Raw genomic sequence first — 17,911 nt, forward strand, 5'->3', positions numbered from 1 at the left:
ACGAAATAGTTTCCTGAAGATACTACAGTAACTTTAACCCAAACACATATTGAATGTAACTGTAATAATGCACATTGTCTTTTGTCTCCAGGATTCCGATTATGAGGCCAACCGCCTGTGCAAGGTTCAATCATGAAGTGGTTTTCTACCCGTCTTCATTGCTCCGCCAGCATTACAAAGACCTAGTGCAGCTCAATGACTTTCCAAGGGGAGGGCATTTTGCAGCATTCGAAGTGCCTGAACTCCTAGCAGATGACTTGTGGGCTTTTGTCAATACAGTGACATTACGAAGCTCTACAAGCTAATTAAAAAAAAAAAAATCAGTTAAAAAAATTTAAATTTATACAATTGTAGTATTAATGTGATACTATGATTAAGAAATTTTGTAAACTTAATAAAGAAGTTTAATGTGTATTTTTCTAATCTACTAATTGATTTTAGTGACTAGGTATAATATCTGTTTTATGACTAAATAATGTCTGTGACTGAGATGAAGTTATACAAAAATCAGATCACTTTCATAATTCACCAGATATTAATACTAGAAACCTTCTATAACTTCATAATTATAGATTTCAATTCTTTTCTTTCCTACATGAACTGTTTTTATCCTAGTTTTTGTTTATTATTGTAAACCTTTAATTATTACTTGGTAGTTTTGTATTATTTTTGGTCTGCCTATACTTGCTGGTTTTGTCTATCAGACGCCTTTTTGCTATTTTTAGTGCTGGTGGTCAAAACGGTGTGTCTTTGTTTTGTTAGGTTCTTTGATATATTATGTAATTTGATGTATTTTGTAATTTGATATATTATAATGACTTTTACGAACATAGTAACATAATGAAATATTCACAGACCCAATGCTGAAGATGGCAAAACACCAATATGCATCAAACAGACCCAACCACTGAGGACAGGTCAATAAAAACTGATCGGTACTAATCAAATTGCAACTTCATCACCATTCAGATCACATGGAGAAATCTCACAATTTTAAATTAAATATCAATTTTGTATTTTGGGTAATATTAATATTACAGAATTTAAATTAATATTTTTAGCTTAATATATACACACACACTACATTAATAAACTCGAATTAAAAAAAACAAAACTATCAGATATGAAACTTCCAGGATGAAGCCAGGAAAAAGAGAATTTACAAGTAGAGAAACAAAAATTCACAAGAAAAATTATAAAATTTATTGCACATTTTCTTTTTCAAATTTGCCATTAGTCATCTCACAAAATAAATAAAAATCACAATACTGAACATTCACAGCACATTAGCGTATAGTACATACAGTCCAGACTGCCACAGCCATTATTTTCATCTTGATCTAAATTCTGGCCTGTGTCGTTGCCGTCCTTTAAGGACATGCCTGACAAAGACACGTCCCCGTTCAGGGGTGGCTTTTCCGGTGGGTCGCCCAGGCCTTGTATGACAAATCGAGGTACTGCTCCATCAGGATGGGACTCGTCTTCGTCGAGAATTATTTGATTTAGGTCTGTCTCATCATACTTCTTATTATTTTCAGGCTCAATAGAATCATCTTTGAACTTCTCCTGCAATGAAATCCTTATAAAACTTGGATTACAAAAGCAAAAATAATATGAAAAACGTTAGAAATTGGGATTCCGAGTGAGAGTGACAGTGAAAGAGAGAGACAGAGATTTCATATCAAACTATTTAAGCATTAAGTTGTATTCTGAATTTTTCTTTTGAACCTCTTATCTTTTGAAACAAAATTGTCAAATACATTTATTGTTCTGTTCTAATTATCAGAACAATTTTTTTTCTCAGTTTCAACGTTGTTACTTTAAAAAATATATAATTTACACTTTCTACACAGCGTTCAAGGCAAAACTTTCCCATTGTTGACTATAACAAACTCCCCAGAAACCTTACAAGAACAATATATGTGCTAACAAGACAGCAAAAACTGTTTAGATTTTTAAAAGAAACAATTATATCTAAAAATAAATCTAGATATGAAATTTTTTTAAATATTATCTTATTAGTAGCGATCTTTTATAAATTTGCTATCACATGATAATGTAAACTCACTTTATTTCTAAGTTAAATGATTACTTGTTTACCATATTTTCAATTTATACAATAAATATAATTTTTCCATTTCTAAAGCCATGTTAAAAAACATTTATTACATAGTTTGGGTTGTATTTGAGACACTATCTTTTTTTGTGTTTAATTGAAATTTCTCCTAAAATAAATTTATATAACATATATGGTCTGTGCTGTGTACATGGAGGGATGGCAATGTAAACACTGTAGAAATGAATGTCATAACTCTCATACCGAAAACAGGAAAAACTTTATAATGTGCGCGGATTCGCTCAGTGCGGTCTTACAACTCTAGAGAAAAGGAAACTGGATCCACTAGTAAATAAAATACACAAACAATTAAAAGGGATCAATCCCGATGGGAATAACATCATGCTGGTTGGATTCCCGGCAATATAGGCCAGGGATGAAGAAGCAAACAAAGCAGATAAATAGGCCGCATTAGTACACTGACCACCCTATCCCGTTCTCCCAGCGTGGTAAGACTAATGAAGAATAATATAAAAGAAAAAATGCAAAAATTACTGGGTACAGACTTCTGCCCAATAATGGCAGTAAAGACACATTAGTCACTGGTCGTCAAAGGGCGGGTCAACAAGGGAAAGGGTCGTTCTTACCAAATCATGTGCATAGGCTTGCACTTGCTGGTGGGAAAGAGGCCATGTGTGTCCATTATGTACTGAAAGAGCATATTTTACAATGCAGAAAACTAAACGATGAGCTATGCAGTTCCTGCTAACTTATGTGTGGCTTTACATAGGGGCACTGTTTCAGTACCCCAGAGCTATAAGAGTTTTTAAATATATGTGTCTGTGCTGTGCTTTATGTGTTGGTGTGTATGTAAATTATTACTATTATGAAAGAGGGGATTAGCCATACTGAAGAATGTGTGGTGTTTAGTGACCGTTAGCCAATGATTACATGGAGATCGTGAGGTGCAGTCTGGTGTGACATGTTTTAGAAAAACATTTTCTTTATCGTGCCAACATTTCGACCTTTATTGAGATCATCTTCAGGGCCAGGGCTTTATAAACATTGTTTAAATTTTACAAATACATGTAGGATGTGAAAAAAATGAATTTATAAAATGCTAGAAAAATTTTTTAGATTAAAAAAAAGTGAATTTATACAATGCTAGACAATTTTAGATTTTAAAAAAATGAATTTATACAATGCTGCTTTTTTTATCTAAAATTTTCTAGCATTGTATAAATTCATTTTTTTAAACTAAAATTTTTTAGTATTGAATAAATTTACTTTTTTTTAATTCTAAAAAATTGTCTAGCATTGTATAAATTCACTTTTTTTAATCTAAAAATTTTTCTAGCATTGTATCAAATTTTTTTTCACATCCTACATGTATTTGTAAAATTTAAACAATATTTATATATCCCAGGCCCTGAAGATGATCTCAATAAAGATTGAAACGTTGGAACGATAAAGAAAATGTTTTTCTACAACCTACGTCACACCGAACCGCACCTCCTGATCCCCATTTAATACTTTAGAATATTGAGTACTCTGGGGTGAGAATATTGTCTGAAGAGTGAAAGTAATTTATTAGCATGAATGGAGGGTTAAAACTGAAAAAACTGAGGGTGTGAATGAAACCACACTTGCCTTATTATGGGAGGTGAAAGAATAGCAAGAGAAGCCACAAGCTTTCTGGGTGCAATGTATCCCTCACCTCAGGCCTATGACTTTGACTTAACAGCTAAGACAGAAAAAAAAGGATATCGGCATTGTCAGAATATCCAGTACCATGCTGCCAGACTTACACTTACGACTATTTGTCTTGTCTGCCGGCTCTTCACTAGGGCATTACTAATGCTGCTTCCAGCAAAGATGGGAAGTGTGAAAATCATTCTTTATATGTTCTTGTTCTCTTAATAGTCATTTGACAACCTGAGATGTCTTTGAGGGGTTAGTTAAGAAAACAGACAAAGTATGAGAGTGTCAGTGACAAAATTGCAAGGGGGGGAAAATTCTGTTTTAGAGGGCCTGCGATGACCACTTGATGCTTGTCGGTCCATAAACATTTCATATTACTACTGTAACATACATTATCAGGGTGACTCGGTATTTAATGCATCATAAAGTTGTTATCGCTATGGTTGTACAAGTATAAGCTTAGTTAATATATTTAATTATTTAAAATTAATTACATCCTTATTTATTGAATTGTCATCGAAGCCACTGGAGGGACTGTAAGGATCTTGATTTGAGTAATTATGTTCTTGGCTGTTGCTGCCATCACCCCCTTCACCATCCATCTTGAACAAGAGATAGAACCAGACAGGGAGTGTGTTCAATCACATGATTCTCTGGAAAAAGAAAAAAAAGAAAAAAGAAAATACAGAGAAAAAAATTATAGTAACGTTTTCATTTTATGAATTGAAGGGGAAATGCCTCAACCTAGGGATAATGAGAGACGGCCACAAGGTCTCCAAAACACTGTGATAGCCTTGACATATATACATCATGAAATGGTACACTGAGTTCACATTTCAGTCGAATAGTTACAAAAGTATTTCTTTAGCTTCTTTACCTTTTAATTAATAATGGACGATGACAGTTTGGCATTGGGTGAACTGGTCTAAGAAAAAGAAAAAAAAATTAAGACATCAAAGTTCAACATTGTTTACATTTCTTTTGTTGATAAACAGAAAAATGGCATTCTGTTTGAAAATGAAAAAATAAAGTATGAACTGTTTACTGAATAACTAATAAAATCAAACATTTAACATAGTAAATTTTTATTTGTAGAATGGTAAATCCAAATTCAATATATATTCATAGCTTGGCAAATGCAAGAGAAATATATACTAAAAGACAAAAAACAGACACGAATATTTTGTTTCCATCCCTAATTTTGTTTCTTGGGTTTCTTTTCAGGAAATAGACAACCATCAAACTCATTTTAATTTTTATTGTGTTTCCAAAAAGAAAATATGACTGATCAGGGGAGGCTTATGCCCCCGAAAATGATATCAACACAAATAAAATGAGTTGAATGAAAATGAACCCAAGAAATATAAAAAGTGAACAACCTAAAACGATGAGTAAAAAAATATATCATATTTTGTTGTTTATTTCAAACTATATGTAAATATTTTTATCGTTATGTTAATTACAACATACTTATTTTAACATAAAACAAATTAAACGAAATCGGAATTCCAAGAGTTTTAATAAAAATGTTTAATTATGATGCTTTGAAAGAAAATTCATCAAAACACTGAAAAATGATTTATTAAATTGTTTATTAAATTTTAATTTATGACTAAATGATTTTCCAGTGTTTTGGTGAATGTTCTTTCAAACTATCATAATTAAATTATTTAGAGGAAAAAACATGAATTTCTGATTTCATTTAATTTGGTTTACATTAAAATAAGTATGTTGTAATTAATATAATGATAAAACATGTATTGTTTGAAAATAAACATAAAAATACAAGTGTATTTTTTGTCTTTGAGCTTATACTAAATATTTTATTTCTTGTGCTATTTATCACTTTGTATTTACTCTGTTTCTTGTTTAAAATACAGTAATAATTAAAACAACTATCATCAATATAGGGCTGTAATTAGTGAACTAATACAACATATAAAAATTCTCTTTTTAGCATGTTTGAAGTTTTGATCGGCTTACTCTCTACTATCGTGTTACAGACTGCAATCAATTCTCCCACATGATTGAAGAAAAAGCCGGTCAGACCTTTCAAAGCGCCTCAAAGCAAATAAATTTATGTCGTAGGAAAAAAAAATCGTAATGGGGAAAATTTAAATTATAGTTGGTCGAGTGGAGGAATCTCATGCACCAAAGTCACGATAGCTCAAGTTGTACAGCACCGAGGCATAAAATCTGGAGTTGTGGGTTTGAGTCCCAATCGTAACACTAATTTCTCCTCAACCTTCTTTGCATAAAAATTGAAAAAAGATAATAAAAACTGATAACTAATAAAAAATATAAATAAATAAAATAGAACAGCTATCAACATTTCGTTTTAAACACTGTTTGTCTCTTTTGTAGTAAAAAGTTGTTTTATTACAATGAACTTATTATAATGTAAACCAAATTAAACAAGAACAGAATGTCATGAGTTTTAATTAAAATTACTTAATTATGATGGTTGGAAAGAAAATACTCCAAAACACCAGAAAAACGCCAGTTAAAATTGATCTATCAATTATTATATCACTAAATGATTTTCTGGTGTTATTCAATGTTAGTTCAAGGGTAGTGAGCATTGTGGAATTGGCAATAATTGAATCTACTCTTCCTCAAGCATATCAATTGCTATCAATCGAATAAATTTCATATATTCATATATCATTTTATAAATATTTACTTTTTTGAACATTATTTTCCTAGATGAGAAGAATTTTTGGAATATTTTTTGTTGCTTATTTGTAAAAGTTAAACGTAACATTTTCATTTTTAAAACAGTATTTTTCCAAAACATTACAAAAGCAGAATAATTAATGGCAAGTCTAAATGTGTAACTGCTAAAACAGACAGTTAAAAACAACATAAACGAAAAACAATATTTACTAGTTCCTAGAGTAATACAGAGCTGGAAAAAAATTTCCGACACAATTTTTGTCCAGACCATCATTCAGTTTCAGTAGATTAGTTTTCTGTCAAACGATAGATAAAAGATCTGGTATTACTCATTTTAGTCTCATTGATCATATTCAGATAGCTCGTAATACACCACTTTGAAAACAGATAAAAATCTTGATTTTTTTTAATATATAATCAGCAGAAAGAATCTCTTTCATGACATCGACACCCAAAAAGGATACAAATATTACTAAAATTTAAAGGAAATATATAAGGACAATTAAAAAATGGACAGTGTTACTAGCTCTCTATGAAATGATAAGCCTACTATGATAATTTTTCTACAGTTAAATATCAACATGTATAGTAACTTTGCTTTTAAATTAAAAAATGCACTTTTGATATATTTTTTCTTTTCTGGTTTCCATCAAAGCTTTACTGCTACTTAACAATACATATTTACGTGATAAATTTTACTTATTCAGTTGTTTTGAACTCTCAGTGACTAATAGTGGACTAATAGTTGTTTTATTTATTTTAAAGTGAAAATTCAATTTTTTTCCTTGAACAAAAACTCAGTTTGTAATTATTTACTTGGCAACAAAAAAGTATTTAAAAACAAAAACAAAAAAAACATACTAAATCGTTTGATCAAACAGCAGGACTTATCTCTCTGTTTCTGGCTTCAGTTTTATGTCATTTGAATTTCAAATTAGAACTTGCCGAGGGAATGAAATCCTGTTAAAATACTGTGTCAACTGTAATCTTCCAGTTTACCAGTTATTACAGACAATTGCTTCTGCTGAAATGACAAATTTGATTTAGCTTAGAATGCTTTTTCTCATGGAAATTGAAAGTGAACTAATTATGATTTAAGACAATTCAAGAGAAAAGAAAATCAGTTATGTTTAATATATTGCCTTTAGTTTTTCAACGAAATCAATTGTTGATTTTTTTTTTAAATTCTGTTAAAATGTATATATTTTTGACGTGGTTTAATTTTCTTATTTTTAAGCCGTTTTTGAAGGTGGTTAAAGAAATTTTCAAATATACGATATTTCGGCCTCCTTCTAGATTCTAATTTGAAATACTACTTGAAGTGGCTCAAGTTGTCGAAACTTTGTATTCTTGAAAATTTCATTAACTGCCTGCAAAGAAGCCCTAAAAATAAGCAAAATTAACAAAAAGGACAATATAAACAAAGAAAGTATTTTGGTCATAAGTTGATAGGTAGGAAATAAATTATCTTTTCCACATTTATTATGTCTGATGTGTTTCAGTCTAAATGTTCTTCAATGGCTTTTTTATATAAAGTGCTTTTAGTTATTACAGTTTTACATTATTGAAGTTCAGAAGTGGATGTCTGGACGAGTATGGACTTGGTGAGAAGTCTGTCAAGAATATTCTTTATATATATTCTTGACAAACTACTCGCCAAGTCCATAGTCGTCCAGACATCTACTTCTAAACTTATAACAATGGTCAAACTACACTATAAAAAAAAGTCACTGAAGATATCTTAGACCAAAACGCATTATCTGATTAAGAAGTTGTACAAAATCAGGATGGACGCTATCAAAAAATTATTTTGGTCATGTCTAAAATATCGATTTTATTGTGGAATTAATGTTCTATGTAATGCACACTGAAGTGACGTTTTCACATGCTTGAATAATTTTTTTGTTTTGCATTGCAAAGAAAATTTGCAGACGGTTATTTTGTCAATATTTTTTAATCTTTGGTATATGTTTGAAACTTTATATTGATAATTGTCTAGTTTCATGATTAGATTAATTTTTTTATCATTAATAAGCATGTTTATTTATATAAACTATGAGCACACATATAGATTTTGGTCAAAAACCACTATGAAAAAATATATATTATATTATAAAATCACATCAAATATTATATTAGAAAATATAATAAATTAAATTGCAGAAATAAAATCATAAATGAAACTTACACTGATTGCTCCTATCTTCTATCCTCTGTAGTAGCATGGATGTAAAAAGAAAAAAAAACAGACAAAAAAGAAGAAGAGTCCAAGCAGAATGTAGGGCAGGACAATACAGTAGTCGGTTCCTCAGAGAGACTGGAATGATGGGGTTTCGTTCCTGACAGTTTTGTTATGAAAGGCCTGCAAGACTGAACAAGCTGTGAGCAAATGCAGCCAGAGCTCAGAGAGAGCCCAGTCAAGGACAACCACTTCTACTCCCCCATTCAATGTGCTCCGAGAGAATAAAACTCAGTTCAGAGCCCTTTGACCATTCTTGGTGGGCAGACTGTCTTTTCACATCTGACTGTACCATTATCTCACCTAATACAAGATATGTAAGGAGAGGGGGAGTGGACCATTCCTTTCCTTTCTCGTCTTATGATGATCTCTTCTATTCAGACAGATCTCAATATCCATAAGACTAACAACTCTTTCTAATCAAGAATTAAAAAAAAAAAAAAAAAAAAAAAAAAAGAGAGAGAGAAAGAGAAGAGAAAACACCGGGCGATAGTTCATCCCAAGGTGACTTCACGCTGAAACTATGTAAAAAGTCCATGCCTGGAATTCATTATTGATTTCCTCATTCCAACAAAGGACCACACTGTCTCTTTTCCATTAATTAAAACCTTTTCTAATTTATCTGGAATAAAGAATTGTTATAAAGCAATGCTAATGCTTTATGTTAATGAATTTCCAATCTGTTAAAAATGTATTCCATCCAGAGTAGGTTCAATTTTTGCCAATTCCACACGGCTTACTAGCCCTGAACTAACATTGAATAAGACCAGAAAATCATTTAGTGATATAATAATTAATATATGAATTTTAATCTATCACTGGCGTTTTTCTGTTGTTTTGGAGTATTTTTTTTTTCAATCTTCATAATTAAATAATTTTAATTAAAACTCATGACATTCTGACATTCTTGTTTAATTTGATTTACATTATAATAAGTTCATTGTAATTAATGTAACAATAAAAATACATCTTATAATATGAAATAAATAACAAAATATGAGCATTGGTCTTTGTCTTTATTATTTAAAAATGAATGGAAACAGAAAGAAAATATTTTGAAACACTAAAGAAGCAAAACAAACAATCTACTACAAAAGAGACAAACAGTGTTTAAAACAAAATGTTGATAGCTGTTCTGTTTAATTTTTTTATTAGTTATCATTTTTAAATTTTTTTGCAAAGAAGGTTAAGGAGAAATGTGTTACAAGCGGGACTCAAACCCACAACCCCCCAGACTTTATACCTCGGTGCTATACCACTTGAGCTATCGTGACTTTGGTGCATGAGATTCCTCCACTCAACCAACTATAATTTAAATATTCCCCATTACGAATTTTTTTTTTCCTATTACATAAATTTATTTGCTTTGAAGCGCTTTGAAAGGTCTGACCAGCTTTTCTTCAAATGTGTGGGAGAATTGGTTGCAGTCTGTAACATGATAGTGGATGTATACTTAAAAAAAAAAAAAATCGTACACTGATATTTTGTTGTTTATTTGAAACTATGCATTTTGTATTAATAAAACAATAACAACATACTTTCAATTTGTAATGCTAACCAAATCAAATGAAATCAGAAATTCATGAATTTTAATTTTTTTTAACGAGGGTTCGCAACAGCAGAGGTCAAATCATAGGGGTGTCGGTGTTTTTGAAAAAAAGAAAAACAAGCCCATTTGTAAATATGTCGGGTTCAAATGCAGTGCCGCTGGATTCGAACCCGGGACCTTTAACTTACAGTGATAAGCCATGAGTTTTAATTTAAAAAATATTCATGGTTTGAAAGAAACAAATATACGAGTGTTGGGGAGGACGGCAATAAAGAAATCACAAAAAAATGTAAAGTTTTCAGCTTATTTAATGCCTTCATCAGGACTACAATCTACACTGATGGAAAAATTTATTTAGTTTAAAATTAAATTTTTTTTACATTAGTTACAGGTAATGAGGAGCTATCGTAGACAAAATAAATAGTAAATGCTTTGTTAGTATGGCACCCAACTTATATTTGCTATGCTAGTGGCTCTAGCCCCAAATCCCAGTAATAGCTTGTGGAATTTTAATTGACTTTAATTTGAAAAAGGTCTCATACAGTGATTGTGACCACTCGCCCGTGACACCCAACAGAACATTAAGCCCTCTTATATGACAGAAATTACTTGGAGATTTTTCTTTTAGCAATCTTTCAGAATTTTTGTACCAAATTCTAACTTAAATGATATTAAGTACAAACATACATTTCATTTGTGGCCATCCTAAAACTGAATTAAATTCAGATATTTTGTTCAATAGAATCGACAAATTTAATATTTATTTATTTGGTATATGCCTTATTTGTGGGGACAGTGAAACAAGCTAGAAAAACTTCATTGTGCCAAGTTTCATTCTTTCAACTTCCCAATTTTGGCACTGAAGAGAGGCGGAATTAATAGAACAAAAATCAATAAATATGATTATAAACAACTCTCTACATTAGAAAGAATAGTTATAGATAATATTATTGTACAAATTGTCTAAAAAACAATGATTTTCATTCACTTTTTGTTTACTATATTTATTCACGATTATTTTTTACACTTTTAGAATTTACCGATTTCTTTGTAACACTTTGTCAACGACTCCTGCTTTTCAGGAGTTAATGATAAGAATTAATTAATACTCTAAGTCACACAGTTCATATCAAGAAAACCCCAAATGAAACAATAAAATTATGATTGAATCTTTTTTGTTATTTATTAATTATTACCAACATAAACAATATAGTTTACTATTAACTCATCCTGTTGTTAATTTAACAAATTTAAATAAAATAAAGTTATGGTAAGTGTTCTAATTGAAACTGAATTAATTTGATCTATATTAAATTGATATGAATCATAGAGATCTTTAGCCTAGACAAATATGTGAAACATGGAATTATCTTTATTTATAATAACTAAGCAATTTTGAATGGGAAGCTTTGATTAAGAAGATTCATTGTGGTTTAATAAATTGATTTGAAAAAGCTAAGTTTATGGCTTTTTATTAAACCCATTTCTCCTCAGTTTTGTTTTTGCTATGGTAGAACAAACATAGGGAAAATAGTAATTTTTGAATAAGGCAATTTACTATTTCATTACAATATTTTCAATATTGCTCTACATAAATTCAGACTCTCTTGCCTGAATTTGTGAATGTAGGATTTTGTTCCTGCTTGTTTTTTTTTTGTCAAAAAATTTCTAAAGCATATGTGAAAATTTTTATCTGCGTTTTTGCATGAATATTTTCCTTATTCTTTTAATCTTAATTTCACAACTTGTAACAAGAAGAGCGAAGAATAATATGGGAGTCTGAAAAAGATGCGTGATTTAAAAACAAGCAGAATTTTCTGTTTTATGTCTAGAGGGCTGGAGAGATGATTAATTATTAGATGTTTGCCAGCCATAAATAATATTATTTAATTAGTTATCTGTTTATTATTAACTATAATTTCCTAGTTTTATGTAAAGACGGTTGAGAAGAAAAATTAGTGTCACGAGAAGGACTCGAACCCATAAATAATATTGTAACAATTTTTTTCCACGTCTGGGAACATAGTAGTATTGTAAAAATCTGGAGATAACTTGTAGCACCTGCTACTTTTGTGTCCTTTGTTTGTTTTTTATCTTTTGAATTTTTTTGTTATGTATAAAGAGCTAATGACACAGTCATTAGGGAGCTTAATCATTTCATCGTTCCATCTTTTTACTGTGCACAGCTTTATCTGTTCTATATTCAAGCAGTTACCTATAGAAAACAATCCAGAAACTTATTATTTTACATTGTTAGTTTGTCGAAAAATTAAAACATCCTATTCGAATTTTAATTATAGAAAATAAATTAATATTTATTTGTGCTTTGATCGTCGAGTTAGATAATATTAAAAAACAAACTGTTAAAAAAGCTTACACTAAAATGAACTAAAATAATGCAATACAATAGTAATATTATACATTTGTCAGGACTATTTTTCACTAACAGTTTTAAGGAAGACTATTGAGTCTCTTCTCAAATTGTTACAATATGTATATAGAACTTACTATCTGTATAAAAACTTCAATGGGTAGAGAATTTGGCTAAACTTAATTAAAAATTACAGCTATTTTGTTTTCTAGGAGTATACTTGTACTTGCCCTTTATGTGAGGGTTGGTACCGAGGTAATCAGAGTTAAATATCGTACCTTAGTGTATACTTGGAAAATAAATTAAATTAAGGCTTCCATGTTGAGAAAAAATTCTCAGCCGCTCAAGCACCGATGAACAACTTTTTCCTGAAATAAAGAATATCCTACTTAAATACAAAAAACTCATTTATGAATTATATTTTAAGGCTCATAATTACCTATGCATTACCTCTAAATAAGAAAAAACCAAACAACAAAGAAGAGAAGAAGTTTTTAAAGGATGTTTTGCATTTCAGCCAAAGCTTTGAAAGGAAAGAAAAAAGTATTGTTTCTAGACTTCTTGAATTTTTTTTATATGTACAAAGCACCAATCAAGTAGCAGGGTTGTTTCCATCGAAAACAAGTACAAATTGAAAAAATTTCAGATTTTTTTGTTCTTTGTGCTTATCCTATAAACTATGATGTTTATAGTACTTAATTCTTGTGTCAATCGACTCAAAATGGTCATTTCTATTGAAAATAAGTGCAAATACGTCAATTATTTTTTGATTTTTTGTTTTTATGTTTATCTCGTAAACTATGAGGTTTACATGTGCAATTATTGCACCAATCAACACAGCAGAAAACAAATACAAATACATTTAAAAAAAAAATGATGGGGCTTGATATACACAGCTGTGGCCTAGACCAAGAAATAGCCACCTGTGTGGAATTAATGCTAAGGTCAAAAGGAGCTGTCTCAGTTGGCGCCTAATTACCTTGAAGACTAGCTTGGTGATACTTGTGAACAACCACTTAGAACATTTGAAACCACACAGGGCTAGTTGACCGTGTCGCTTGGCGTCTCTCTAGATGAATGGTCAGTTCAATTTTTCCTGGCATTTTGCCTAGTGGCTTTTAAAATTAGATCGTACATGTCAACACACTAATAGCTTAAGTTGTAATTTTTTTTAAACTCTGCAATTAGTATCTTATTTTTGTAATTTATGTGCAATGGTCATAAGTATATCTGAAAAACTTCTCATAGTTCTAAATTTGTTTGTACAAAACGATAAATTCCCAATTTTCACTGCTCTATGTAACATGAAAAGACCTGCAATTGTTCATATTTCAAATAAATATTTTCTGCCCAAAGCATTTGTCTAGTCAATTTTCAGAGAGATGTTTCAACAATATGAATGATCAACTGTCCTGCCACTTTGCTGTGGCTACTAAGCTTCTAGGCAATATGCACAACGCGAGACACCTCCTGTAGAGCAAACTGCAAATTTAATAATTAATTTTATTTTATTTATTTATTTTTAAAGCAAAGCCAGGATATTTTGAGTAGTTTTTTTTCTTTTTTAGTGGAACTGTGTATAAAATTATAGAAAATCGATAGGGAATGACGAGATTTTTGATAGAGTCAACAACCAATAAAATTTCATCTTTCTATTTAACAACAAAAAATTAAAACCTAAAGGCACAATGTTTTTGTTATCTACACATTACTAGCCGAATTTAACGTGATGGAGATTGTCGGCTAGTTCTTGAACATACGCGTCAGCCTCACATTGGCTCTTTAAACTTGAATTTATGAGCTCGTCACCATGATATGCGCCAGATATGGCACCTGCCATGCTGGCTATTGTGTCTGTATCACCTCCTAAGGAAATGCTGTACTGTATACACCTCCTAAATGGGTTGTCCGTCTATAAAATAAAGTAATTTTAAATACATACCTAGATTTTAATTTTTTTTAACACAACATACTCACATCAATTTTGTTTATTGGCCTTAATGATCGTAGGAAACAGTAGATTGCAGTAGGTACGGAAAAAATTGCTAAGGCATTATTCCCCAGAGCTTGGACGACCTCATCATCACACACTTCTCCGACTTTAAGCAGTTTTTGTACAATTTCAAGTTGTGTTTTGTAACATTCCTCCTCATTATCTGACATACTGTAAATTGAAATATTGTTATTTTTTAAAAATATATAATTTTATAAATAATTGGTAAATTACGAATTATTGTCTTCTAAAGCAGTCATTTTTTCAAGTAGATAAGTTGAAAACTTGTCTACATCAATTGGAGTTTTTGGGTCATGATTGTAACTATGCTTGATTGCGAGGGCCTGAAAGAAAAAAAAATCGACGTTCATTTAGTAAAATTCATGAGAGAAGTGAGACAAGCTTCACCTGCAATATTGCTCCGTTGATACCAAGTGGGTGGGTGTGGGTCAGCTTTGCCGATTTGGTTACTGTGTCGATCAGGAGGTCTTCATTGTCATGGCAGAAAAGGGCGACAGGGGCGATTCGCATTGCTGCACCATTTCCAGCAGAACCCTGGCCTTCGAACTGTTCTTTGGCCGGTGTCCACAAATCCTCGAGTTTGTTGGTTTTTAGTTTTGTGAACACCTTGACAACCCCAGGCCCGTACCCACGCTTTGGCTCTTTGAAGTATTCAGTTATAAATCTGAGAATTTACAATAATAATACACATTACCACACAAAAGTATTACAGCATTTTATTATTATTTTGGATCATCCCTAAATTATACCCCATAATTAACTGGTATAACTTTGTAATGATAAAAATCTAAACTGCATGCTCTGCTAAAAAAATTATACAGCCCTTACATTTCATGTACAATTTGATATTGTTAAATTCTAGGTCATGCTTCAATTGGTGTGTTTCTTACTACTGTATATCAGTTGCATCCGTGCCATATCTTGGCTCAAATTAAATAATTGGGAATCAAAAAGTCACTGACGCATATTTTTGACATCCTTGCAATTACTATCCTCTAATGGTATTTTATGTTTGAAATCTGTTTAACCCTTCATGTAGGGAAACCGCGGTAGCCGAGTAGTTAAGGAGTCAGTCTCTGAACTAGTAGATTCCGCGGACATGGGTTCGATTCCCACCATCACCTCTGGACTTTTTTCTGAGCCTAAGGGGAATGGTGGCAGCAAATGAAAGAAATTTACACGGCACTCATCAATAGAAAGTCTGGGATGGGATCGGATTTGGTCCCAACCCCCTTCAAAAATGAGTTTCTTCAATAGAAGAACACTGGCACACCTGGGGCTTAAATTCACAAGCATGTTGTGAGCCCCCCCCCCAAAAAAAATGGAGCCAGGAATAAAGTACAATAAGCTTTAGTGCTCAGGGGAACTTCTCCAGTTCCTGGTCCTCCTCCAAGACTTGCCTCAGGTTCAGGTCTTGTTCTAGGGCAAGGTGCATCTGTCAAACATTTCTTAGATGCTTTTTTCCTTATTTTTTATTTTATTTATTTTTAAACATTTTTTCATTGTACAAGAAGTAGCATACCTTCGAAGGACAAACTGCCGACCCCCTGTGACCAAAAATACCAGACAAATCGGGGACAGCACTGCATAGAAAAAACTTCCCCTAAGGGAGATACATTAGTTACCTGAGCCACTTTTGAGAATGTGCATGTACTGCTATCATCCACACCCCACGAGCCCTGAGGTAGAAAAGACACCCAAACTACTCTGCTGTACTGACCCCCCAGCAGCCCCCACCACAATGGACCTGACCACAAGGAAGTACACCTCCTTCCAGATACACTATAGTTACAGTTAACTTTAAATATTTAAATTATTATTTTTTTAAAATAAATTTAAATATCAATTTGCACATCAACATGTTTTCTGAAGATATCATTGTTTCAAAGCTAAAAGGATTGTCAATAATGTTATATTTAAAAAACTTCTGGCATAAAATTTTCTCTGGTTTTCTGGATTTCCACTCACTTGAAAAGTAAATGTTTTAAATCTTCGGATATATCGCAAGTGGAACAACTGGGGGAAGTCTCTGTTTTATTTTGTAAAGGTAGGCACCGCTTATTTCACGACCAGTTCGACTTCCTGTCATAATAGTAAAGAAACCCTTACTTCTGTCTATGTGTGGTGATTAGTGACTGTTAGTCAAATATTATTCGGAAATCATGAGATGCGGTCTGGTGTGATGTAGGTTTCAGAAAAACATTTTCTTTATCGTGCCAACGTTTCGATCTTTATTGAGATCATCTTCTGGGCCTGGGATTTACAAACATTGTTTAAATTTAACAAATACATGTAGGATGTGGAAAAAAGTGAATCAGAGTTTATTAAACGACTTAAGCACATCAAGTTTCAGAAGCTTCAAATTTTGAATGGAGTAGCACGCTTGGCTAATTTGTCTACGGCTTCATTACTCTTTGTGCCACTGTGATCTTGTACCCAACAGAAAACCACATTCATGTTTTGTTGGCTGAGATCAAAAGTTCATTAATAATTTCACATAACTAATCTGATTTCGAGTTGCTAAATTTTGTATATTTTGTATCACACTTTTGCGGTCTGACATAATGCATACCTGGTGACTGATGAAACGGAAATATATCTAGAGAACTCGTAAGTGTAAATAAATAAAATAAGATATTTTTTGTTTTGCTCTCTAGATGAAATTTCATAATCACCAGCGCATAAGCCATTGCTGGAACACCTTTATACCTTTTAGCCATGTCCTTCTCGTCGAATGCCCCATGCTGAATGAGCGATTCAGCGACAGACTTTGTCATTGCGGTATCATCCGTATATTTTTTGACAGGTGCTGGAAAAAAACAACAACTGAATATGAGATAAAGTTACAATGAGAAAACGAACGTTGATCACCTTTGAACGGAGGTCCTTCCATCTTGTCGAAGTACTTCTGAAGGACCACCTTCGATACGGACTCTTCGTTCTCGTACGGTGAGCCCAGGCAGTCGCCAAGTAAGGCGCCCAGCATGCAACCGCGAAACTTGCTCATCGACACGGCAGAATCGAAAGCGACCGCTACCATTTTGGGAATTGTGGTGGTCATCCCGTTAAAAAAACTGGCTGATTAAAAAATATTTAACATGTTTGTATAGTTTATCTAAAATTGAACATACCTTCCGACTGTTATAGCCTAAACCTATGAAACCTCAGTTTGATAAAAAGAAAGTTTCTTAATGAAATTAAAAGAATCGATTATATTTATTTATTTTTGTAAATTATATTTTAATATTATAATTGACAGTTTTGGCATTAAATAATATAATCAAAATAAGTGACTTAAAATTGGT

At 31.7% G+C, this 17,911-nt stretch overlaps 2 protein-coding genes across 7 annotated transcripts; both read right to left on the minus strand.

The window, feature by feature from the left end:
- Positions 1-1,188: 1,188 nt before the first annotated feature.
- LOC106673828 lies at positions 1,189-8,932 on the minus strand. 5 transcript variants are annotated; one of them, XM_014406139.2, is made up of 4 exons: positions 8,622-8,932; positions 4,635-4,677; positions 4,252-4,410; positions 1,189-1,566 (listed from the first exon to the last, which is right to left on the minus strand). In XM_014406139.2, exons 3-4 carry the CDS (start codon positions 4,357-4,359, stop codon positions 1,261-1,263), a joined length of 414 nt encoding a protein of 137 aa, XP_014261625.1. In that variant the 5' UTR covers positions 4,360-4,410; positions 4,635-4,677; positions 8,622-8,932; the 3' UTR covers positions 1,189-1,260. The 5 variants fall into 5 exon arrangements, with proteins under 5 accessions (XP_014261625.1, XP_014261623.1, XP_014261624.1 ...); XM_014406137.2 differs by having other exon boundaries at positions 4,635-4,682; positions 8,622-8,931; XM_014406138.2 differs by lacking the exon at positions 8,622-8,932 and adding an exon at positions 7,295-7,457 and having other exon boundaries at positions 4,635-4,682.
- Positions 8,933-14,229: 5,297 nt separating this feature from the next.
- On the minus strand, positions 14,230-17,797 carry LOC106673949 (poly(ADP-ribose) glycohydrolase ARH3-like). 2 transcript variants are annotated; one of them, XM_014406347.2, is made up of 7 exons: positions 17,738-17,797; positions 17,478-17,684; positions 17,316-17,415; positions 14,994-15,270; positions 14,820-14,929; positions 14,570-14,756; positions 14,230-14,504 (listed from the first exon to the last, which is right to left on the minus strand). In XM_014406347.2, the coding sequence occupies exons 2-7, from the start codon at positions 17,665-17,667 to the stop codon at positions 14,304-14,306; spliced, it is 1,065 nt and encodes a 354-aa protein (XP_014261833.1). In that variant the 5' UTR covers positions 17,668-17,684; positions 17,738-17,797; the 3' UTR covers positions 14,230-14,303. The 2 variants fall into 2 exon arrangements, with proteins under 2 accessions (XP_014261833.1, XP_014261834.1); XM_014406348.2 differs by having other exon boundaries at positions 17,478-17,639; positions 17,738-17,790.
- Positions 17,798-17,911: the final 114 nt, after the last annotated feature.

The sequence above is a fragment of the Cimex lectularius genome, unplaced genomic scaffold (assembly GCF_000648675.2).
Source record: "Cimex lectularius strain Harlan isolate CLEC.00 unplaced genomic scaffold, Clec_2.1 scaffold6, whole genome shotgun sequence".
NCBI lineage: Eukaryota > Metazoa > Arthropoda > Insecta > Hemiptera > Cimicidae > Cimex > Cimex lectularius.